This window comes from Typopeltis vanoorti, chromosome 4 (assembly GCF_054136105.1).
Source record: "Typopeltis vanoorti isolate ZY-2024b chromosome 4, IOZ_Tvanoo_1.0, whole genome shotgun sequence".
NCBI lineage: Eukaryota > Metazoa > Arthropoda > Arachnida > Uropygi > Thelyphonidae > Typopeltis > Typopeltis vanoorti.
Window position 1 is genome coordinate 66,395,559 of NC_143552.1, and position 21,247 is coordinate 66,416,805.

At 36.4% G+C, this 21,247-nt stretch overlaps 1 protein-coding gene across 7 annotated transcripts in view; it reads left to right on the plus strand.

The window, feature by feature from the left end:
- Positions 1 to 21,247, plus strand: part of Nt5b (5' nucleotidase B) — a 580,494-nt gene that overhangs the window by 406,443 nt on the left and 152,804 nt on the right. For all 7 annotated transcript variants that reach the window (XM_090391852.1, XM_090391851.1, XM_090391857.1 and 4 more), the window contains one exon: positions 5,864 to 5,956. In XM_090391852.1, coding sequence (XP_090247978.1) covers positions 5,864 to 5,956 — 93 coding nt within the window. The remainder of the gene's footprint in view (positions 1 to 5,863; positions 5,957 to 21,247) is intronic.

The following is a 21,247-nucleotide window of genomic DNA, read 5'->3' on the forward strand; positions in this document are numbered from 1 at the left end:
TGAGCAGTTCATAAAGATCTTTCAATCTTGTGAATGTGACTTCATGGAGAGATTAAGAGCAGTTGATGATGGGGAGGAGAGACTGACTGTAAGTGAGCAAGAGGTGTTTGGGGAGTTGAGTAAACTAGATGTAAATAAGGCTGTGGGACTTGATAATATATCACTGCATATTCTGAAGGAATGTGCCAGAGAGTTGACACCTGCCTTGACATATTTTTTTAATACGAGTCTTGCACTCGGTCAAGTCCCTAAAGAGTGGAAGGAGGGCAAGATTGTGCCACTTCATAAAGGAGGTGATCGAACTCAAGCATCAAACTATAGGCCTATCTGTGTGTCAGGTGTTGTGGTTAAGTTGTTGGAGAAGCTTGTGAGAACTAGGATCCAGAGTTGGGTTGATAACAATGGTATAATCTTTGATGGACAGCATGGATTTGCTAAAGGGAGGTTGTGTTTTAGTAATCTACTTACTTATTACAATAAAGTGACTGCTTCCTTGGACAGAGGAGAAGGATACACAGTAATATACTTGGATTTCACAAAAGCTTTTGATAGAGTACCTCATGATAAGTTGACAGTCAAACTAGAGCAGATGGGGGTTGGACATTAGATTAGTGCATTGGATTGGAGACTGGCTATCTGATAGGTATCAACAAGTTGTGTATGGGGGTGCAATATCCAGGAAAAGGAAAGTCACTAGTGGAGTGCCTCAGGGATCTGTTTTAGGGCCATTACTATTTAACTTGTATATTAATGATATTGGCGAACATTTGGATGGAGATATTCAGTTGTTTGCAGATGATGCAAAGTTGGGACGAACCATAAAGAGTAGTGAAGATGTTGTGGCCTTGCAAAAAGACTTGAATAAATTGAGTGATTGGGCAAGCAAATGGGGATGTGAGTTCAATGTTGCAAAATGTAAGGTTTTAAAATTTGGAAAACAAAGATGGGATGCAGAATTTATGCTTGGTGAGAATATATTGTTGGAAGTAGAGGAAATAAGAGATCTGGGGGTGATAGTGGATAAGGATCTAAAATTTAGGGGCACATCGCCAAAATTGTGAAGACAACACAAAGACTTCTGGGAATGATGCAGAGGACACTGACGTGTAGAAGTAGGGAGATTCTTGTTCCATTGTATAAGGCTTTGATTAGGCCACACATGGACTATTGTGCCCAGATTTGGTCACCTGGTTTTCAGAAGGATGAAGAGATGTTGGAAACGGTATAATGGTTGTTGGTCCTATGCCTCCCAGTGAATCCTATGTGTGTAGAAGCATTATGTTCTCAGGGCTGGTTTGATTGTTTGCGGGAGGAAAAACCCTACATAAACTGGGGAGAAAAACCCTGTAGTCCTCGCCCAAAACTGGCTAACTTGGTTATGTCTGAGAAAGATCCTAAGCTCCTCATGTCAGTGATGGGATTCGAACCCAGGACACTCCTTTCCCAGGCATATGGCTATGAAGCAACCAGCCACTGAGATAACTGCATGGACTAATACATAGATAATAATAAAATTATATTTTTATGTATAATTTTATTTTGCAAAATTTATCTTGCACTGCATTTACTTTTTATACATCGGTATCAATGCAATTCATTTCAATTTTCAGCGAATTTTTTCAGCGATCAATAGTTTGCACAATGAATTTTTCTGTGATGAATTTTCCTTGCGATAATTTTCCCGCGATTAATTTTCTGCAATGAATTGTCCATTTGATGAATTTTCTGCGATTAATTGTCCATGAACCATCTGGCAGCCTCCGTCTCGGAGACTCCTTTGTACAGTGGAACTATTTTCTCCCTCTTCATACTCCATTGGGGGGGGGGGTGCCCAGAGCTCAGGCTTAAATTAAGTAATTGTTTAATTTAAGCCATCTAATCCCATAGCAGTATTCAAATCCAGGGTCTGTAATATCCTGTGCACCTCCATATACTTATTTTCACATCAGTTCCTACTATTTTTGTTACTGCAGTATCTCCACCTGGATGATACATCCTTGCAAAGTAATCACTCAGTAATTCAACTGTTTCATGTTTTTCAGTTATTTCTACCAACAGCATTCATCATAAATCATTCTTCCTTTCTTGCCATATACAGAAATAACTCTGAGATTGTATTTGCCTTGAACAACTAATTTCCTCTCCTATTCTGATTTTACCTTTCTGACCATACTGGATGCCTTTCTAGCCTGTTCTTTTTACTCATGTACTTGCTGATTACCTATCTCTTTAAATTCCATACACATATTTCTTTTTTGCAATTCTTGCTTGATGATGCTACTAATTTATTTAACTCTCACTTGATTTATCCTGTTGACTCTAGATATGACTAGTATTACTACTTTCAAACACCATTCCCATGCGCTGTCAACACCTAGAGTGTGCAGTTTCTTATTCCATAGCATTGCTTCACACACTCTCCTCAGCTTGTTGTAATTACTAGCTCTGTGATTGCACATATGCCCCTTTCAACTGAAAATTCCATACATTTGCTACCAGGTCAGGACTGCATAATTCCTCTCACCAGATGGTGGCAGTGTGCTCACCATGTTTACATACAAATCCTCTGATGCATTTACTTCATCTTGGACTTTCCAACCTCTGGTATTTTCTATCACACGATGCCTCAGATAATTATTCCCTAATAACTGCAAAAATTCCATTTTCTTTACCTATGTATGCGGTCCTTCTTCCGGTCTATGTTGTTATTATTATTATACCCTGAGTCAGTAGACCCATCGAGGTTCTTTCAACTGACAACAGATCTATCATGCTGAATCTTGAAATCCTTAATACTCCCTGAATTCATAACATATTCCAGTAATGTATTCTATTCACTGGCAATTCTCCATGTAAAAATCTACTTCTCACACCCTCTTCACCACACTATTACACAGCTTCCAGGGATGGCCTCTGGTTCTTCCCTCTCACCTTCTACTCCTTTTATAATCTCCTCTGGATTAATCTTATAAAATCCCCTCAGTAACTTAAATATCTCTATAATATCACCTTGTTCCCACTTATCCACCGAATTCTGCAATCCACATTTCTTCAACTTCTCTCTGTAGCCAGTATTCCAGACTCCTGATATTGTCTTAGTTTTGGCACACATCCTGTAGAGTAAATGCTGATAATGCACTTTGTGATCTAAAGGCTGAAAACAGCATAGGGGAAGGTGTATAGGAATCATAATGATCATCTTGCCTGACAGTCTTATAATGGCAGGTAAGATGTAAATGATGGTGTCTGTATGTTTCTAGGCAATTCAGACCACAAGATTGTGGTTGAATTGCCTTGAGTAGGGTTTCCCAAACTTTTTGCTAAAGTGAAGCCCTTAAAGCAAGCAAAATTGTTTTGCAGAGTCCTCACAACTAGGTCTTTAAAATAAACATGAAAAAAGGAAGAAATCAATAAACACTCACCATTTTACAATTTAATGCTCCATAAATTTAAAAAATGTAAATTCATTTTAATGATTACAGTGCAGTTGTTGTTTTGATCTTCAGAGTTTTTAAAGTCTGGTATGAGGGATGTAACTTGTAGCATCATATCATTTCATCATATCATCGCTTCATTAATTAAAAAGAAAAAAATAAGGGAATGTTTGTAAACAAGATTTGCAGAGCCCTAGAATTTTAGTTGTGGAGCCTTAGAACTCTGCAGAGCCCGCTTTGGGAAACCCTGGCCTAAAAGACAAACAGCATCCATGAGAAAGCTGTCAAGAATGTTCGGAAGATTATCTGGTATTCTGGCAGACACACTAAGGCAATTGATTGAAGTCATTAGCCTCTATATACAGGTAGGCCAGTTGTGAAGTTACTTCACCCACAAAGTTTGTTTGCTTACACTTGGATAAAGGATGAAACCAAGAATATAAATTCTTGGTATCTTTAATTTAAAAGCACATAAACAATTTGTGCGTGAACATTGATGAGAGAACATATCTCAGCATCTTTTCTTGTTAGGTCAGTGAAGTAGGATATGGACAGCCACTTGGAGCTGTGAACAAAAAAAAAAATCTTCAGGGGAAAATTACTTAGCTCTTAGGAAAGAGCCAATTATTATCAGCATTTAAAGAAATGAAATCTAATGTTCATAATGTTGTTGTTGGTGGTGGTGGTGTTAGGAGATGGATATAGACAACAAACAGGATTGTGAAGTAAAGAGATAAAAAGAGGAGACTCCAAGTTTGACATTCTTTAACATGGGATATCAGAGAATAAACACATGGATAATACCACTTTTGAGTAATTTTTTTACATCACCCTCATCTTCACAAGGTTTGAGACATATAGCACATATAGTACTGTGGATGGCTAATAATTAGATAATTAAAAAACCTTGCCCTAATGAGATAACATGGATTTTTTTGTTTCAGGTTCCTTTAAGTCTCCTGAGGGAAAAAAATCATCTGTTACCCAAAGTTTAGATGAGTGTTTTGCAGATTAGTGAGATATCTAGTGATTCAAAAGGCTGAAGGTTAAGTTTCTGTTGAGAAAAGCTATACAGTGAAGATAGAAATGAGCATCATTCAGGTTGGAACTGAGATGATCTATATTTGTGAAAGGCCTTTGTCTTGTTATTGTGAAAAATATATGGCAACCATTTAAGTCATACACATCAACAGTACTGCAAATCATGACTTCAGTGATATAACTCCAAGCACATCTGGTTGAATGGCAGCAGGAGATTATTTGCCATTTCACCTAGAAACCTTCTAAGCTGTTACTAGATTAAGTACAGTATACTTTTCAGTGTCTGGGTTGTGGAATAATTATTTTTTAAAACTATGCCACCCTCCCCCACAAAAAAAAGATGAAATGGTGAGTTCTCTCTTTCTATGGTATTTGATACAATTCAAAAACATCCAGAACATTATATAATGGAATTCACAGAAAAATATAAACTGGATGGATGTTTGCTCTGAAGACCAAACACTGTCTCCAAACTACAGTAAGAAGGGTTTCACTGTACTACATTGAGAAGAAATTTATCTACTGCCTAACCTGAGGATAGCATGGGGGAAAGTGAAAGAGTTGATTTTCTTGTCTAGTATTAATTATCCAGCAGGTGACAAGTATGCTATATATGAAAGAGTTTCTGGGACAAGTGAATAAGAAGAGTGAGAAAGTAAAAATTGTGACTCTGTATGATAGAAGCAAGCTGAGTTGAAGGGCTGTGATTGTAAATGAATCAGTGAGCATTTTGCAGATGAAATGGTGTATAGTTTGTGGATGTGTGGAATGTGTTTGAGGGATGGAAGGATTTATAAAAGTTGAATGGCTTGTATTTGAATGGATTTGGAGTTAGATGTATTGAGAACTCTTATTCAATGGCAATTTGGAAATACACAGTAATTAGAGAAAGTAGAATATTTGGGGAAGAGGAGGAGGATGCTGGTAGGTGTGAATCCAGGCAAGCCAAACATATGTGGAAAAGTGATCACATGATACTGAATGCATACTAATGCAAGAAGTATTCAGAAAAAGGGTGATGGCTTCAGTTAGCTCAACTAGGCCAAAAGTTATAGGCATTAGTGTTATTAAAGAGTTTTATATGATTAACACTGAAAACGTTTTTCAATACATGGCGGGAAGAGAGAGAGAGAGAGCAGGCAAGCAAGCAAGGGATCACCCTTGGGAATTGTATAAGCATTATCAGAGGGTATTATGTGAGTGCTTCACTGGTGAATGAGTTCAAGGAGCAGTATGACAAGTATATTGTGAACAGTGATTAGAGTTTGTTTCCAGCAATGAGCCTTTGATTCTATGGAAATGCTAAAGAAAATAATAATGATTACTATATTTATATAATTAATTTTGTTTTTTACATTATGCTATTAAGATATTTTATTTATTTATAGAAAGATTGGAAATCCTACTTTGATTATATTCTGGTGGATGCAAGAAAACCTGTATTCTTTGGAGGAGGAACAATTCTGCGTCAAGTAGACACTGTAGGTTGCTGATAGGGTTTAGCATTCTAGTATATTTGATATTATCATATCTCTGGAAATAAAAGTATTTACTTGTTTTTAATTTCCATCCTTAATTCTAAAACATATTCAACAAAGAAGAGAATGAATTATATTAATTTCTTTAATATATAATGTTTTGACATATTTTCATATAATGCATATAAACTTAATAAAATGCATTCGATATTGGTTCATTTTGCTGATAAATAAATTTAATTATCATTTGCTCTAAGGATTAATTTCATTAAAAGGTGCAAAACCAATTACTTGAAACTAAAGAATTACAATTATTGCTTAGATTGTTATGCTAATTTAGAACTATGAAACATATATTTCATGTCACCTAGCAAAACCTTCATAGTGTTCTGTTCAGCACTTGTTTCTTATTAATTATTGCATTATATGACATCTGATCATCTCAGGGTACCAGAACTAGCTTGGATGACTAGAATAATTTTATGTTAGGAGAGGAGGAAAAAAATCATCAAATTAGAACTAAATCCATCAGTGATCGATAGCAAAACTGCCACCGCACTTTCCTTTATTTTCAGGAGTAGCAATTTCAGAATATCTTGTTAGTTATGTAGCATTGTTGTGCTGCATTTATTGATTTATAATAATTGTTATAGGTGCATTAATTTCACAGTTTATGATTAATCTTTAGCATGGTGAAAGAAAAATAAAAGTCTTTTTCAGTTGCTATAGTAACTGTGTTTGGAGAAGTATTATTATATTGTTGTTATGTGTATTTTTCTGAAATGCTGTCTTATCTCCATTACAAAAATAATAACTTATTTAATAATTATTGGCTGTTTCCCTATCTGCCAGATATGATCATAATCATTTAAGATTTATTTGGTAGAAAGGTAGGGTTCTAAGGATTGCAGTGAGATAAGTCAAACTGTATTTATTTTGTGTGGTGATGTGTGTAGCTTTTAAGTAAATTTAATTGTGATTGTTGATGAAACACTATGTTCATTTGAATTTTATGTTCTTTACTGGTTAATTTCTATTCTTTTTTTCTTTATTTATTGTTCTGAGATAAGATGGCAATGAGAGTGAGTTCAGTATGAAAGATGAATAATGTAAGCAGTGTGCATTTTTCAAGAATGATATATTGCTATGAATGTAATATGTATGTGGAGGGAGCAGGTGGGAAAGTTGAGATGGTCTGCATGGAAAGGTTGAATAGGAAAAGTGAGTATTTGTATGTATGAAGTGTGACATGTTGATGGATTATCAGGCTTCTTTGAATTAGAGTAGAGAATGAGACAATGAGTGGAGTTAAAGAAGCAAGCAAGTCTGGTGGCAAGAAAGACAGCGTGACTAATGTATAACTTATTGCAAGACATTAAAGTGGAGTTGTAAGATGAGAGAAGAAATGAAGCATATGCAGAGTTAAATGAGAATTGTAGTATGCAAAATGTGAAGAGTAAGGAAGAATGTGAAAGAGGTAAAAAGTGATTCAGAAGTGGTGCTGTATGAAGATACAATTATTAGAGATATGGTGAATGAGAAGGTGTACAAGATTCATATCCTGGAAGCTGAATAAGCAGAGTGATTGAGGCATTAGATGTAAGGCGTAATTAAGCAAAAGGGTTGTTAGTGGTAGTAGGAAAAAAGGATTTGGTTAGGAAGAAGAAGAATGTGAGAATGAATGTCAAGAAGTTGCTGAAGAGCTGTACATTTTACTCTCTACATTATAATTTGCTGAACTTATAATGTAGAGAGTGAAAGATAACAGTATAGTAGGAGTGGCAGCTAATGTGTTGCATGGGTTTGACAGCAATGAGTTGCAACGATTAGCAAAGATCATGAATAGGATATTAGCATAGCTGTGTGAGGAGAAAAGAGTGCACTTTATGATGTGTGTGTGTGTGTGTGTGTGGAATGAGTTTGATAGGATGGATGGAACATTTAAGTGCTGTCCATCACTCTTATTAGAGTGATGGACAGCACTTAAATGTCTAACATGTTGACTGCCAGAGCAATTTTCAGGATTCGGGTCTTAGAAGCCAATTTGATTTAATGATATCATATTATTCAAAACCCTAATTATAATGCATAGTAATCACCAAAAACATACAGAATACGTTTTTTTGGAAAAAAAAGTCTCGCAGGTTATCTCATAGTTGGCATATGTAACAGAAAGTTCTTCGCAGTAGCTAACTATGAGTTAATTCGTACTCGGGCATGCTTTGACTTGTCGTTGTTTCGCTAAAGCAGAGTTAGCAATATGTGTGTAAATTCGTTAGTAGTGAATCAAACTTAGTTGAGGATGTTACATTTACTTTTTTCTTGAGTATTTTGTTTTATAATTATTATTATAATATATATTTATAACCCCACAATATGGATAAGAAAAGACCACTGACTCAAGAAGAACTTGAGTACTACGCTAATCTGAGTGAGTCAGAATTGGACGATATTTTTGCCGAGGATGGTTATGACAGTAACGATTATGAACCTTCTGAGGATTCGAGTGAGGACGGCGAAGATGAAGTCGTCCCCGAGCCTGAAGATAATCTTGATACTTTCCAAGCAACAACATCAAATACGAACGATAATTTGTTGACCTAAATACAACAAGATCCTGAACAATTTATTTTCCAAGAGAATGTTGGTTTGAAATTGGACACAACAGATTTTACAGTACAAACATTGGTGGACTTATTTTTTTTAGAAGAGTTTCTTGCATCACTGGTCGAACAAACTAATTTATATGCTGAGCAAGAAATTGCAAAACTTCCATGAGTAAGAAAATCTCACAGGGTATCGCAATGGAAGGATGTCAGCACCGCAGAAATGAAAAGTTTTTAATGGACTTTTATTACAAGTGGGTCCTTGTTCTTTTCCAACAATAGAGCATTACTGGAGTAGAAACCCACTTTATAATATAATGTTTTGGCGATCACATATGAGTCAAAATAGATTCCAGTTGTTATTGCATTATTTTCACTTCGCTGATAACGCAATACCATCTTCTGACAGACTATACAAAGTAAGACCGATATTGAATCATTTTAATAATATTGCGCCAAAACTATGTACCAGATAAAAACATCTGTATCAATGATGCTGTGGCGTGGAAAATTAAGTTTCTATCAATATATACAAAATAAAAAACACAAATACGGAATCCAACTTTATGAACTGTGTAAGTCCGATGGTCTTGTTATGAAAATAAAAATTTACTCTGGTAAATCTGAAGAAACAGACCATAATTTGGGTCGCACTAATGAAGTTGTTTTGCACTTACTGGAGAAATATCTCGATAAAGGGTACATATTATATTTGGATAATTTTTATAATTCTGTTACTCTTACAAAATTATTGACTGCATGAAAAACTTGTGTGTGTGGAACACTACGTAATAACAGAAAGAGAAATCCCATAGAGGTGGTAATTCGAAAATTGAAAAAAAAAAGGGAGGTTATTTGGCAGCAAAATGGTCCTGCTATAGTATATAAATGGAAATACAAACGAGAAGTACTTTGTATTTCTAACATGCATGTTGTTGTGTTGTTGAAATGGTAGAGGTGTCCAAACCCAATGGAAAATTTGCGATGAAACCAAACATAATTCAAGATTATAATTAGGGAATGTCCGGCATTGACTGGTCAGATCAAATGCTGTCGTACTACTCAGCTCTAAGAAAGACCATTAGATGGCCAAAAAAAAAATTGCATTACATATTATAGAAATATATATACATAGTGCGTTCAAATTTTTTCATAAAGTAACTAATTCTAACATAAAACTTATAAAATTTAGAGAAGGATTCATCAGAGTGTTGATTGGAAAAGAGATTCTACCAGTTTAAAAGAAAGTTAGATTTAAAGAAGTTTATTATTTAGAGCGTATCCCATCTACCGAAAAAAAAAACTGTGTCCGACAAAGCCATTTCGAATTTGTACCCAAGCTAAAAAAGCAACTCGAAGTGTGTTATTATTGTCCAACCTGCGAAGAGAAGCCAGCACTTTGTGTGGAAGGTTGTTTTTAAAAATATCACAATGAATAAAATTGTTCTATTACTTTGTATTTGATTTTCACTGTATGAATAAATTTTCTGTTCATATACACCAGCCTTGATTTTTTTTTTTTTTTCCCAGAAGCCAACTATCCTAAGTTATGCTTATATACTATGAATATACTCACAGCTGCACAAAAAAGGCAAGTCCAGCAACTACAAGATAATTCATAGTTGGCCAGATCGCCCTATGAATTATTTCGTAGTTGGCAGTCCATGTATTAATGTTAATCAACTGTTAGAGGCTGTTGCTGCAAGGGAAAGTAACAATTGGTGCATAGAAGGTTGAAGAAAGAAAGGGGAGGAGAGATTGAATAAGCACTTGTGAATGGAGAGGTGAATGGTGTGCATGAGAAGAATGAAAGAACAATATTGCAAGATATGGGGAAGTGAGAGATATCAGAGGAAACAGGCTGACTTCATCAAAAAAAAAATTGATGCTGGAAGCAAAAGTGAATGCATCAGCTTACAAGAAAGGAATGATAGATGGCCTGGGAATTCAAGGGAAGAATTGTAATCTGAAGAAAATCACAAGACAGGTGGTGATAGAAAGGAATAGACAAGAGGAGATGTGGACGAGTCATATCTGCAAAGTGGTGCAGTAGGACTTGTTATAGACCCAGAAATTAACTACTATGTTTGTTTTTATAAAAACCAGAAGTATCAGAAACAAAATGGTTGCATGGATTGAATTCATTTGCTTAAAAATAGTTAGAATAAGTGAGATATATCTGGATATGCACAACATCCTTATTGGAATAGTGGTTGGGAAGACAAGGGGAGGGGAAGAGAAATGATATTAATGATAGCATAGTGAGTTATGCCCATGCAAAGAGGAAATGTTGCAGTGTTGTTTTGCAGCAGTATGGTGTATGAAGTGAAGGTGGACAGAATGCAATAGTTAGTAGGATGTTTCTATAGACCTGGCATTGACAAGAAACTGTATAGACAACTTAGTCTAGTAAATGAGAAGAGGACGATCATTATGGGTTATTATAATTATGGTAATGCAGTAATGAAGAGATGACATCTGATAGAAAAGAGAAGGGAGTTTTTGAGCTACCTAAGGCTGCATATAACAGAGGGAACATGAAAATGAAAGGTCTTGAAATGTGTTCATCTCATCTTAGGATATTATTATAAATAGTGTCCAGTCTCTCTGCAGTTGGTAAAAGTCACCATGAGGTGATCACCTGGTGGTGGTGGTGGCTAGCCATATGATGATTTCTGTGAAGAAGCGATATAAAGTTGGTGATTATGTTCAAGGGACAACTTTCACCTGCATCATGGAATGAGGAATTGGATGAAAAGAAGACAGTTCCTCATTTTGCCAAAAAGCACAGTTATTGTTTTAGTAACTTTTATAATCTGTTGGAGTGCGCACTGAAGCATATTTTATCAGACTCGTCCAGTGTTACTCTGGATTGTAAATTTTTATGAAGCATTAGACCATCTTATATTAAATATGCATACATATTAGTCTAATTTAGTATATATTCTTTTAAAAGCTGGGTAGTTATGAATGTTTTATGAATTTTTTTTACAATTTTTTATTACATCATTTTATACATCTGTTTTCTAGACATTCTTTAAACTTATTTTTCTATGTTGATTTTTATCCATTTGTTCTTTTATTTATTTATTACCTTGTATACTGCTAAGAATAGTTATATATTTATCAGGGACAAATATTCTGGGTGTGCTAGGTGTGCGGTGCTCATCCACGAAATATCAGTATCACCGATATTATATTTTTGCATTTATTCCTGTTAAAGACTCCCCAATTGTTGGCATACTTAAAATTGAACACAATATACTAATGCTTCATTGGCCTCTTCAGGAAGGTAATAAAGCATTAGAAGGTAATAAAGCTTTGCACCAAAGATGTAAAGAAGGCGCAGCAGGTCAAATCTTAGCTTTCTAACAGGGGCGAATGCTGGTCTTGAAATTCACGCTTGCTCTTGTTATCATTCAGGGAGTCAGAGGTGTGATTTAAGTCTGATTAGCGGAATAATGAATTACTGATCATTTAAAACTATATATTTAGAAATTTATGTACATTTAATCATACAAATACAACATTTATTTAACATTTATCTTTTTCAATTTAGCTACATGAATACAAATTCTACCCTACGATTCTTCATTATGAACTGTCAATAACATCATCATAAAAAGTTGGTTGTAACTTAATTTTCGAAAGCAACACGCACACTTGTAAAGTCTGGCTGAAGCTCACTGGCTAGAGCTACTTTGACTGCTTATGGCCTGTGTTTAAGACTACGTGAAGAGAGCGGAAATGGCTATGCTCACGCATGTAATCACAGTGCTGCAGCGAGGACCTGGAAGCTTTGACAACCGAGCAAGCCAAGGTAACTTTGACTAGACGAGCGGCCATTGGCCTTCGATACACAACGCAAAGCTCAATTATTTCCACGCATGCTTAAGACGTCGTCTGTCTACAAAAATAAAAGCCTGAATGGAATGCTTATAAATGCATGCATTTATTAACAAATAAATATTTCTTTTTTCTCAAGTAATGAGCTTGCATAGCAAGCATGGAGAATTTGCCCCTGCTTTCTAATTTTTTTAAACCGCTGAGAAGATGGGGTATGTGAGCTAACATTTTGAGTTCATCCAGCACTTAGCTTCCGTGATTAGTTATTGTATCAACCAATTCAATTAAATGTTGTCACTTGTCATGATTTGTATGCGATGGCTGTATTACAAACAGCTGTTACACATGTTTTCTGGAACTGAAAATTTGAAAGTGGATGTTAGGAGAAAAATGCTAATTGTTTTTTCTTTTGCTTGTGCAGTATAGCATCTGTTGAGGTTGCAGAGTTTTTTTAATGGTATATAGAGACATTTTTATTCCAGTCTTGGGAAACAACAGATGGTAAAAAATATCTATTCCTGAATAAAAATTAATATTCTATGAATATTCATTTTTAGAACTTACATACCCTACTATAAGAATTATAGTAGGATATGTAAATTCTGTTCACTACAAACTTGGTATTATCTAGGTCTACCTACTCACTGATGAGACCTCAATAAAGGTTGAAACTGGTCTGGGTAGTGACCTTCTCTCATAATGTAGAACAGAAATACAGCTCCTAGGAGCTGGGTTTCACATTATGGGTAAATACCAAGAATAGTGATCGGAGCTTGCCCCACCCTTACTATGAGTTGCCTCAGTGTTGCATTATCCAGGTATTTGCTTATGCTTGGACTCGCCAAACTTTATATAGTTTCTATATTCGGCATGAAACTCCTTGAGTTTCTTATTCAGCTATGAAACAATATGGGATGTAATATCCCTTAAATTAAATAAAAATATTCTATGTATTATAAGACAGTGTTGATCTACAACAAAATACCAGCATATGTGAGATTGATAAGACAGAAGAACTGCTGATACAAAAAAAAAAACTAATGAATTTAGGATTCCCAAAACTGTGGATAATTCCAATAATGATCGGATGTTATGTATACTGAGTCTCAGTATACAAAATAAAATTCTTGGAAAATGGAGCAAAATATACACAAACCAGTGAAATAAACACGATGTGCAACAAATTTTACGAGATGATTTACCACTCCAGCAAACCATATTTATTCCTGCAATACTCTCTCTCTCTTCATAAGTTTTTTTTTTTTTCATCATGCCGTCATATATTCACTTATTCATATTTAGACTTTATAGGATCATGCTATTCGCTCTACCCAGCAACTTATAGGACACACATATCACAAATGATAATTAATAATTCGTTTACCATTAATAAAAGTGTTTATACTCACACTTATTCTTTCCTATTCTTACATGTCTTATAAATGATAGTGCACATATTTTCATCTTTGAGTATTTCAAATATACCAACCAAATATAGCATTCTCCGTCATTGTTGTTTTCTAATAAATCGTAAAACAGATTGTTCCCCCACTCTACACAAGTTATCCTGCAATTAATTTCATTGGACCAATTAAGATCATCACTAATGTGCTATGCCCTCTCAAAACTTTCATACATCGATAAAAATGCAATCACATAGCCATGGGCGTCCGCAGGGGGGAGGGGAAATGGGGCACTTTCCCCCGGGATCGATTAAAAAATTCCACAAATTATAATCGTCAAATTAATTGAGATATGTAATCTTACATTCTCGACCCTGGGACACTTTGTCTTAAAATTTTATTATGGGCTGGCCTGTTGTGGCCCACGGTGGGGTAGCCATACAGCACATGTTTTATTGCAGCAGTAAAACATGCGTTCCTGTTTTTGATTCATCTTTTTTCTGATTTGTGAACAGTGTCTGGTTAGTTTGTCCTCTCTGTCTAGTGAGTCACTGAGTGAAGTGTGAATTGTAAATTTATAGTGAAACAAATTTAAACAGAAAAATACATTTTTAAAAGGTAAGTGTATGTAATTTAATATTATTTTACTTGTTAGTTTTATGATTTTTTTTGCTTTTAAACTGAAATAATGTAATTTAGTATTAATTAATTGATTTTTAATAACATATGCTGGTCAGTTTTTTAATTTAAACTGAATAATTTAATTTAGGATTAATTCATTAGATGATTTTTAATAAAATATGCCAGTCAAATTTTTATATATGAAATTGTGCTAAAAAACTATTAATTCTGAATACTTTTTTTTTACGAGAATTAAAGATCATTAAAATCGATGCAAAATGAAAATAATGTATTTATAGTTTACATTGACAAATAATTACATCAATAAAAAAAGCTAAAAGACGTTTATTGATGTAATTATTTGTCTCCAAGCTTTGCCCCCCTCCTGGAAAATTTTCAGCAGGCGCACGCCCATGCATACAGTCAAATTGACGTGAAATTTGTAGCGTGGGTTGCATAACCCACATGACAGCACACCCAACTGAAATGGGCACACGATGCATTCCTTCCCAAGACCATCCATGGTACTAGTCCAGGAGTTTTTGTCCAAAAAAAACCCCTGTTTAATGATGCCATTCATTCATAAAACTTCTACATTTATCCTCCTGACTCTAGGTGTATAGTCTGATACTGCTTTCTTCAAATACTCATTGACCATTCTCTCTCTCTCTCTTCCATGAACTGCTAACATTTCTCCCTTTCAAATAGCTATGGCTCTAAGCTGACTCCTCAGTTTATCTTAATCACCTGCTTTGTAATTCCACATATACCCCTTCTTTAGCGAAAATTCTGCATGTCTGCAATCTCCTGGGTCAAAATGATTATTATTATTAATAATAAAAAATTCAGTTTCTTTTCTTCTCTGTGACCATTTCTCCATCAGAATAGTTGAAATGCTCCATAAAAATTACTCAGCCTGCATTCTCTCTCTCTCTCTTGCCAAATTGCCAATGCATGCCATCTATCTTCTTCTTCTTTTACTCCTTAGTCCATATCAGCACCCAACTATATATTTCATCCTTTTGGTTCATATCTTACTCCAGATAGCTTTAAATGTCCTCAGCATCCCTATCCTCCTGATATATCTCTATTCTTTTTGGTTTCAATTCTTTTGAAGCAAAAAAAACAACCCCTTATTCCATTCTGTTCCCTATGTCGTCTCTGAAAACACTATATGCCTCGCATCCTCCATCAACTGAGTCTCACTAATGCCTATAACTTTTGGCCAAGTTGATCTAAACAGTTCCAAAAATTCCTTAACCTTATTCCAAATACTTTTGGCATTAGTATATATATTAATTTATTTATTGATGGAGAATACTTAACAATCTATGATTCACTGATGATATTCTAATAACATCACCAAAAAGAACTAGAAGAACTAGGAGAGGGTGCTCGTGAGTCAAGCCTGGCACACGTATATAAGAAGAGCTCCAGATTGAGATAAGTATTCTTGGAATAATTAAGTATATATGAGTGTTTGTTTGAGTAAGAGCTGTAAAAGTTGTGCACTACCATTATTATTAGTGTGGTGGATTTTGTTTTGCTTAAACTTAATTATGAATTCGTTGTTATTATTAGACTTTAGAGTGTTAACCAGCAGATTAAACATGGCAGCGGCTTTGTCATTTCATGACTTTAACTTAGACTTCAGTCGTTTCGTTAAGTGTGAGGTGTGTTATATGTATTCTTTTGAGTACATAAATGTTTTCTGGATGTTTTGGGCAGATGGAAGGAAGGTGTGTGTACGAAGTGTGACCTGAACGAGGAATTGCTGAATGCAAATATGAAATTGATGACAGAAAGTGTTAGTACCAAGAATGTCGCGGGGAAAATGAGTGCACGTTTGAAAGAGAAGGATAGTGTGAAAGAGAGGCAAAAGAATGTTAAAATATCAATAAAAAAAGAAAACGAGTGATTTAAAAACTTTAACACATGTTAATAAGGACAAAAGTGGTGGAAGGAAATGAAATTGAGAGAACGAATGAAACTGGAAATGGCGTGATGCAGGATTCGAAAGTGGAAAAAATCGAAAGAATGAATGATAGCAAAAGTTGGACGCATGTTGGACCGAAAGTACGGAAGCACAGAAGGATGAATGAGAGTGAAAGCGAGAAGAGGGTGTCGAGAGTTAGAAAATTAGAAAGAATGAATGATAGAGAGAATGCGATGCGAGAATCAGAAGTTGAATTTGATTGGATGAGGAAAGAGATGAAATGAATGTGGAATGAAATTAAGAAAATTTGGGTAAAACTATTAAAACTAATCATGATGGCATGAAAGAGTTAACGAAAGATGAGTGAGTGGCATTATATGGTGACTCCATTATTAAAGGTATGCTGGATGATAGAATGCACAAGGTATGTTTTTCCAGGTAGTAAAATGAGTAGAGTGATTGAGGCATTGGATATAAGGAGGGAGAGAGCAAAGGAGTTGATGATTTTAATCGGCACGAATGATTTGACAGAGGACAAAGAGCAAGTCAGAATGGATGTCAGGAAGCTGCTTAGAAGGATAAAAGAAAATAGTATGACAGGAAGGGTTGTCAGCGTGTTGCCTAGGTATAACTGTGATGAGATGAGGTGGAGAGCAAGGATTATGAATGATATGCTGACTCAAATGTGTGAGGAGATGGGAGTACAGTTTGTTAATGTGTGGAATGAGTTTGAAGGAAGAACTAAACTGTATGGGAGCAATGGACTGCACTTGAGTGGTTATGGTGTGAGTCGCTTGGAGAGACTGCTGCTGGAAGGTAGAGAAGTGAGTAGAGTGAGAGAGAGAGAGAATGAATCAGATCAAACAGGAAGTGATATGGAGGAGCAGGAGAGATTGAAGAGGTGGTTATGAATGAGGACATGAGTGGCATGAGTATAGAAAATGAGAGAATGGGTGTTCAAGAGGAGCAGGGAAACGGGGAGGCTCAGGGTGGACAGGGGTACACAGCATGAGCAAGATGGATGCTCCAAGAGGAGGTGAGAGCATGTGTAGACAGGAAAGAAATGGGATGACCTGGGATCAAGAGGAAACAGTTGGAATTGAAAAGGGTTTTAAAATGAATAAGCAGAAAGGGAAATGGCCCCAGTCGAGCATGTAGAGATCACATCGAGTGAGTGGTATCAGTGGAACTAGCTGTAGATCCAGAAATGAGCTGTTGTGTTTGTATACCAATGCCAGAAGTATAACAAAGAAGGCAGATGAAATGGTTGCACTAATTGCATCTGTTCACGCAAAGATTGTCAGAATAAGTGAGACTTGGTTAGATGAGGATGACATCCTGACAGGAATAGAAATGGAAGGGTATATGTTTCATGAAGATAGAAGGGTAGGGAGTGCTATTGATGACAGAGAAAGAGTTATGTCCATACAAAGTAGACATGCAAGAGGGAAATAGTGCCAGTGGTTTTGAAGGAGTACGGAGTGAGATAGAGGTGAATGGAATGAAATACTTGGTTGGACGTTATTATAGACCAGGAAATATGGATGGTAGTGACTATGAAATGTATAATCAAATTAGCCAAACAAATAAGAAAAGGGTGATCATTATGGGCGATTTTCATTATGGCAATATAGACTGGAATGATGAGATAGCAACTGGAAGTAAAGAAAATGAGTTTCTTGAGTTTTTGAGGGATAACTAGCTCAGACAGTGTGTAACAGAGGGCATACAAGGATTGAGGGTCTTGGATTTGGTCATCTCATCAGAGGATGTAATTATAAATGAAGTGTCAAATCACCCACCAATTGGTGGGAGTGACCATGAGGTGATTGTGAGGGCCTCTGTGAGAAAAGGGTCTATGTGGAACTACAAGGGGAGTGATTATGAAGAGCTCAGGAGACAGTTTGCAAGTGTATCATGGAATGAAGAGTTAGCTGGAAAAGAGATCAATGCAGTTTGGGAAATTTTCAAAAATTATCTATTAGATGCAATGTCTAAATGTATTCGAAGGGTGAGAAGGTTAAATAAGGTAGGTGTGAAATTGATGAATAAAGAGATTAAGTATGCGATACAGAGAAAGAGGGCATTGTGAAAGCAGCATAAGAGAAGTGGAAATAACCAATTCCATTTTGAGAGCAGTAAATGGTGGGGAGGAGAGACTGACTGTAAGTGAGCAAGATGTGTATGGGGAGTTGAGTAAATTAGATGTTAATAAGGCTGTGGGACTTGATAATATATCGCCATATATTCTGAAGGAATGTGCCATGGAGTTGACACCGGTCTTGACATATTTTTTAATACGAGTCTTGCACTCGATCAACTCCCTAAGGAGAGCAAGTAAGGAGGTCACTGAATCAGTCGATATAGTGGAATTACTGAGTGAGCACTTTGCAAGAGTATATCATCCAGGTGGCAACATTGAAGGAATGAAGGAACAATTAGTTTATATGGGAATTGTGGTGAATGAAGATATTACAGAACCTTAATGTGAATACATCTGTGGGATTGGATGGTACATCAGCACGGGTCTTATGTGAAGCGGCTAAAGAATTGTCAGTGCCCTTGACCTTATTGTTTAATCTGACTCTCGGGACTGGTTTAGTCCCAAAGGGGTGGAAAGAGGGGAAAATAGTTCCACTGCATAAAGGAGGATCCAAGGCTACTGTTGCAAATTACCGACCGATCAGCATATCAGGAGTCATTGTCAAGGTCTTGGAGAAAGTAGCCAAGGGAAAAATACAGGAATGGATTGATAAAAATGAGATACTCTATGGGGGACAGTATGGTTTTGTGAAGGGTAGATCATGCCTCAGTAACTTGGTCAGGTTTTATAACACAGTGACGGCCGAACTGGATAAGGGTATTGGGTTATACTGCTGGACCTGGCTAAGGCCTTTGACAGGATACCACATGGAATTCTAATCCGTAAACTGCAACATATGGGAATGGATATAGGGTGGTGAGATGGATAGGAGGGTGGTTGATGGAGAGATACCAGAGAGTAGTTTACCCAGGAGTAGAGTCCAAAAGACGGCCTATTACTAGTGGTGTGCCACAGGGTTCTGTTCTTGGACTGCTGCTGTTTAATTTGTTCATTAACGATGTATGGAAGGATCTGAGAGGAACGGTTCATTTGTTCGCTGATGATGGTAAGTTGGGTAGGCAATAGTGAATTCAGAAGATGTCAAAATTTTGCAGGATGATTTGGATGGATTGAGGTCTGGGCTAAGGAGAATGGATGTCAATTTAGTGTGGCGAAATGTAAGGTTATGCATTTTGGGGTGAAAAGATTAGCAGCAGTATATCACATTGGTGGAACCGCACTCCAGGAGATTGATGAGGCCAAGGACTTGGGAGTATTGGTGGATAGGGAGTTGAAGTTTAGGGGAGGGCACATCGCAAAAGTGGCTAAATCAGCTCATCAAATCACTTGGATGCTGAAGAATACTTTGACCAGCAGAGATAAGCAAGTTATTGTTCCTCTGTATCAAGCCTTGATAAGACCCCCCCCCCCCCCCATGTTGATTCCTGTGCCCAGCTCAGGTCACCTAGGTTTCTTCTTGATGGGGAGGGGGAGTTGAGAGGATCCAGAGGCAAGTGACCAAGATGATAGCAGGTCTATGGAATGAACCATATGAAAACAGGTTGAAGATTTGTGGAGTTGCAGAAATTGGTTGGTAGGTGGAAAAGGGGAGATATGATTGAGAGATTCAAATTGCAGAAGGGTTTCTATAGGATTAATTCAGAGGATATTTTTGAGAACAGGACTGATGGTGGGAGGACTAGGGGACATCCATGGAAGCTGGGGAAGAGTGTGGTTAGTAAGGGTGTTAGAACTGGGTTTTTTACTTTTAGAGTGGTGAATGAGTGGAATAAGCTGCCAGAGTTTGTTGTGGGTGCTATGACAGTGAATGAGTTCAAGGCAAAGTATGATAGATACTGTGTGAATGTCAAATAGTTGTGATGGACATGATGTTTAGGGCCTTTCTCAATGAGTCCAAGGACTACTTGTAGTTGCCCGTAATAATAAGATTGTACCACTTTATAAAGGAGATGATCGAACTCAAGCATAAAACTATAGGCCTGTCTGTGTGTCAGGTGTTGTGGTTAAGTTGTTGGGGAAGCTTGTGAGAACTAGGATCCAGAGTTGGGTTGATAACAATGGTATTATCTTTGATGGACAGCATGGATTTGCTAAATGGAGGTCATGTTCTACTTACTTATTACAATAAAGTGATTGCTTCCTTGGACAGAGGAGAAGGATACACAGTAATATACTAAGATTTTGCAAAGGCTTTTGAAAGAGTAACTCATGATAAATTGATAGTCAAACTAGAGCAGATGGGGTTGGATATTAGATTAGTGCATTGGATTGGAGACCGGCTATCTGATAGGTATCAACAAGTTGTGTATGGGGGGGAGTGATATCCAGGAAAAGGAAAGTCACTAGTGGAGTGCCTCGGGGGTCTGTTTTAGGTCCATTACTGTTTAACTTGTATATTAACGATATAGGTGAAGATTTGGATGGAGATATTCAGTTGTTTGCAGATGATGAAAAGTTGGGATGAACCATGAAGAGTACTGAAGATGTTGTGGCCTTACAAGAAGACTTGAATAAATTGAGTGATTGGGCACGGAAATGGAGATGTGAGTTCAATGTTGCAAAATGTAAGGTTTTAAATTTTGGAAAACAAAGATGGGATGCAGAATCTATGCTTGGTTGAGGATATATTGTTGGAGGTTGCAGAAATAAGAAATCTGGGGGTGATAGTGTATAAGGATCTGAAAGTTAGGGGACACGTAGCCAAAATTGTGAAGACAACACAAAGGCTTCTGGGAATGATGCGGAGGACACTGAAGTGTAGAAGTAGGGAGATTCTTG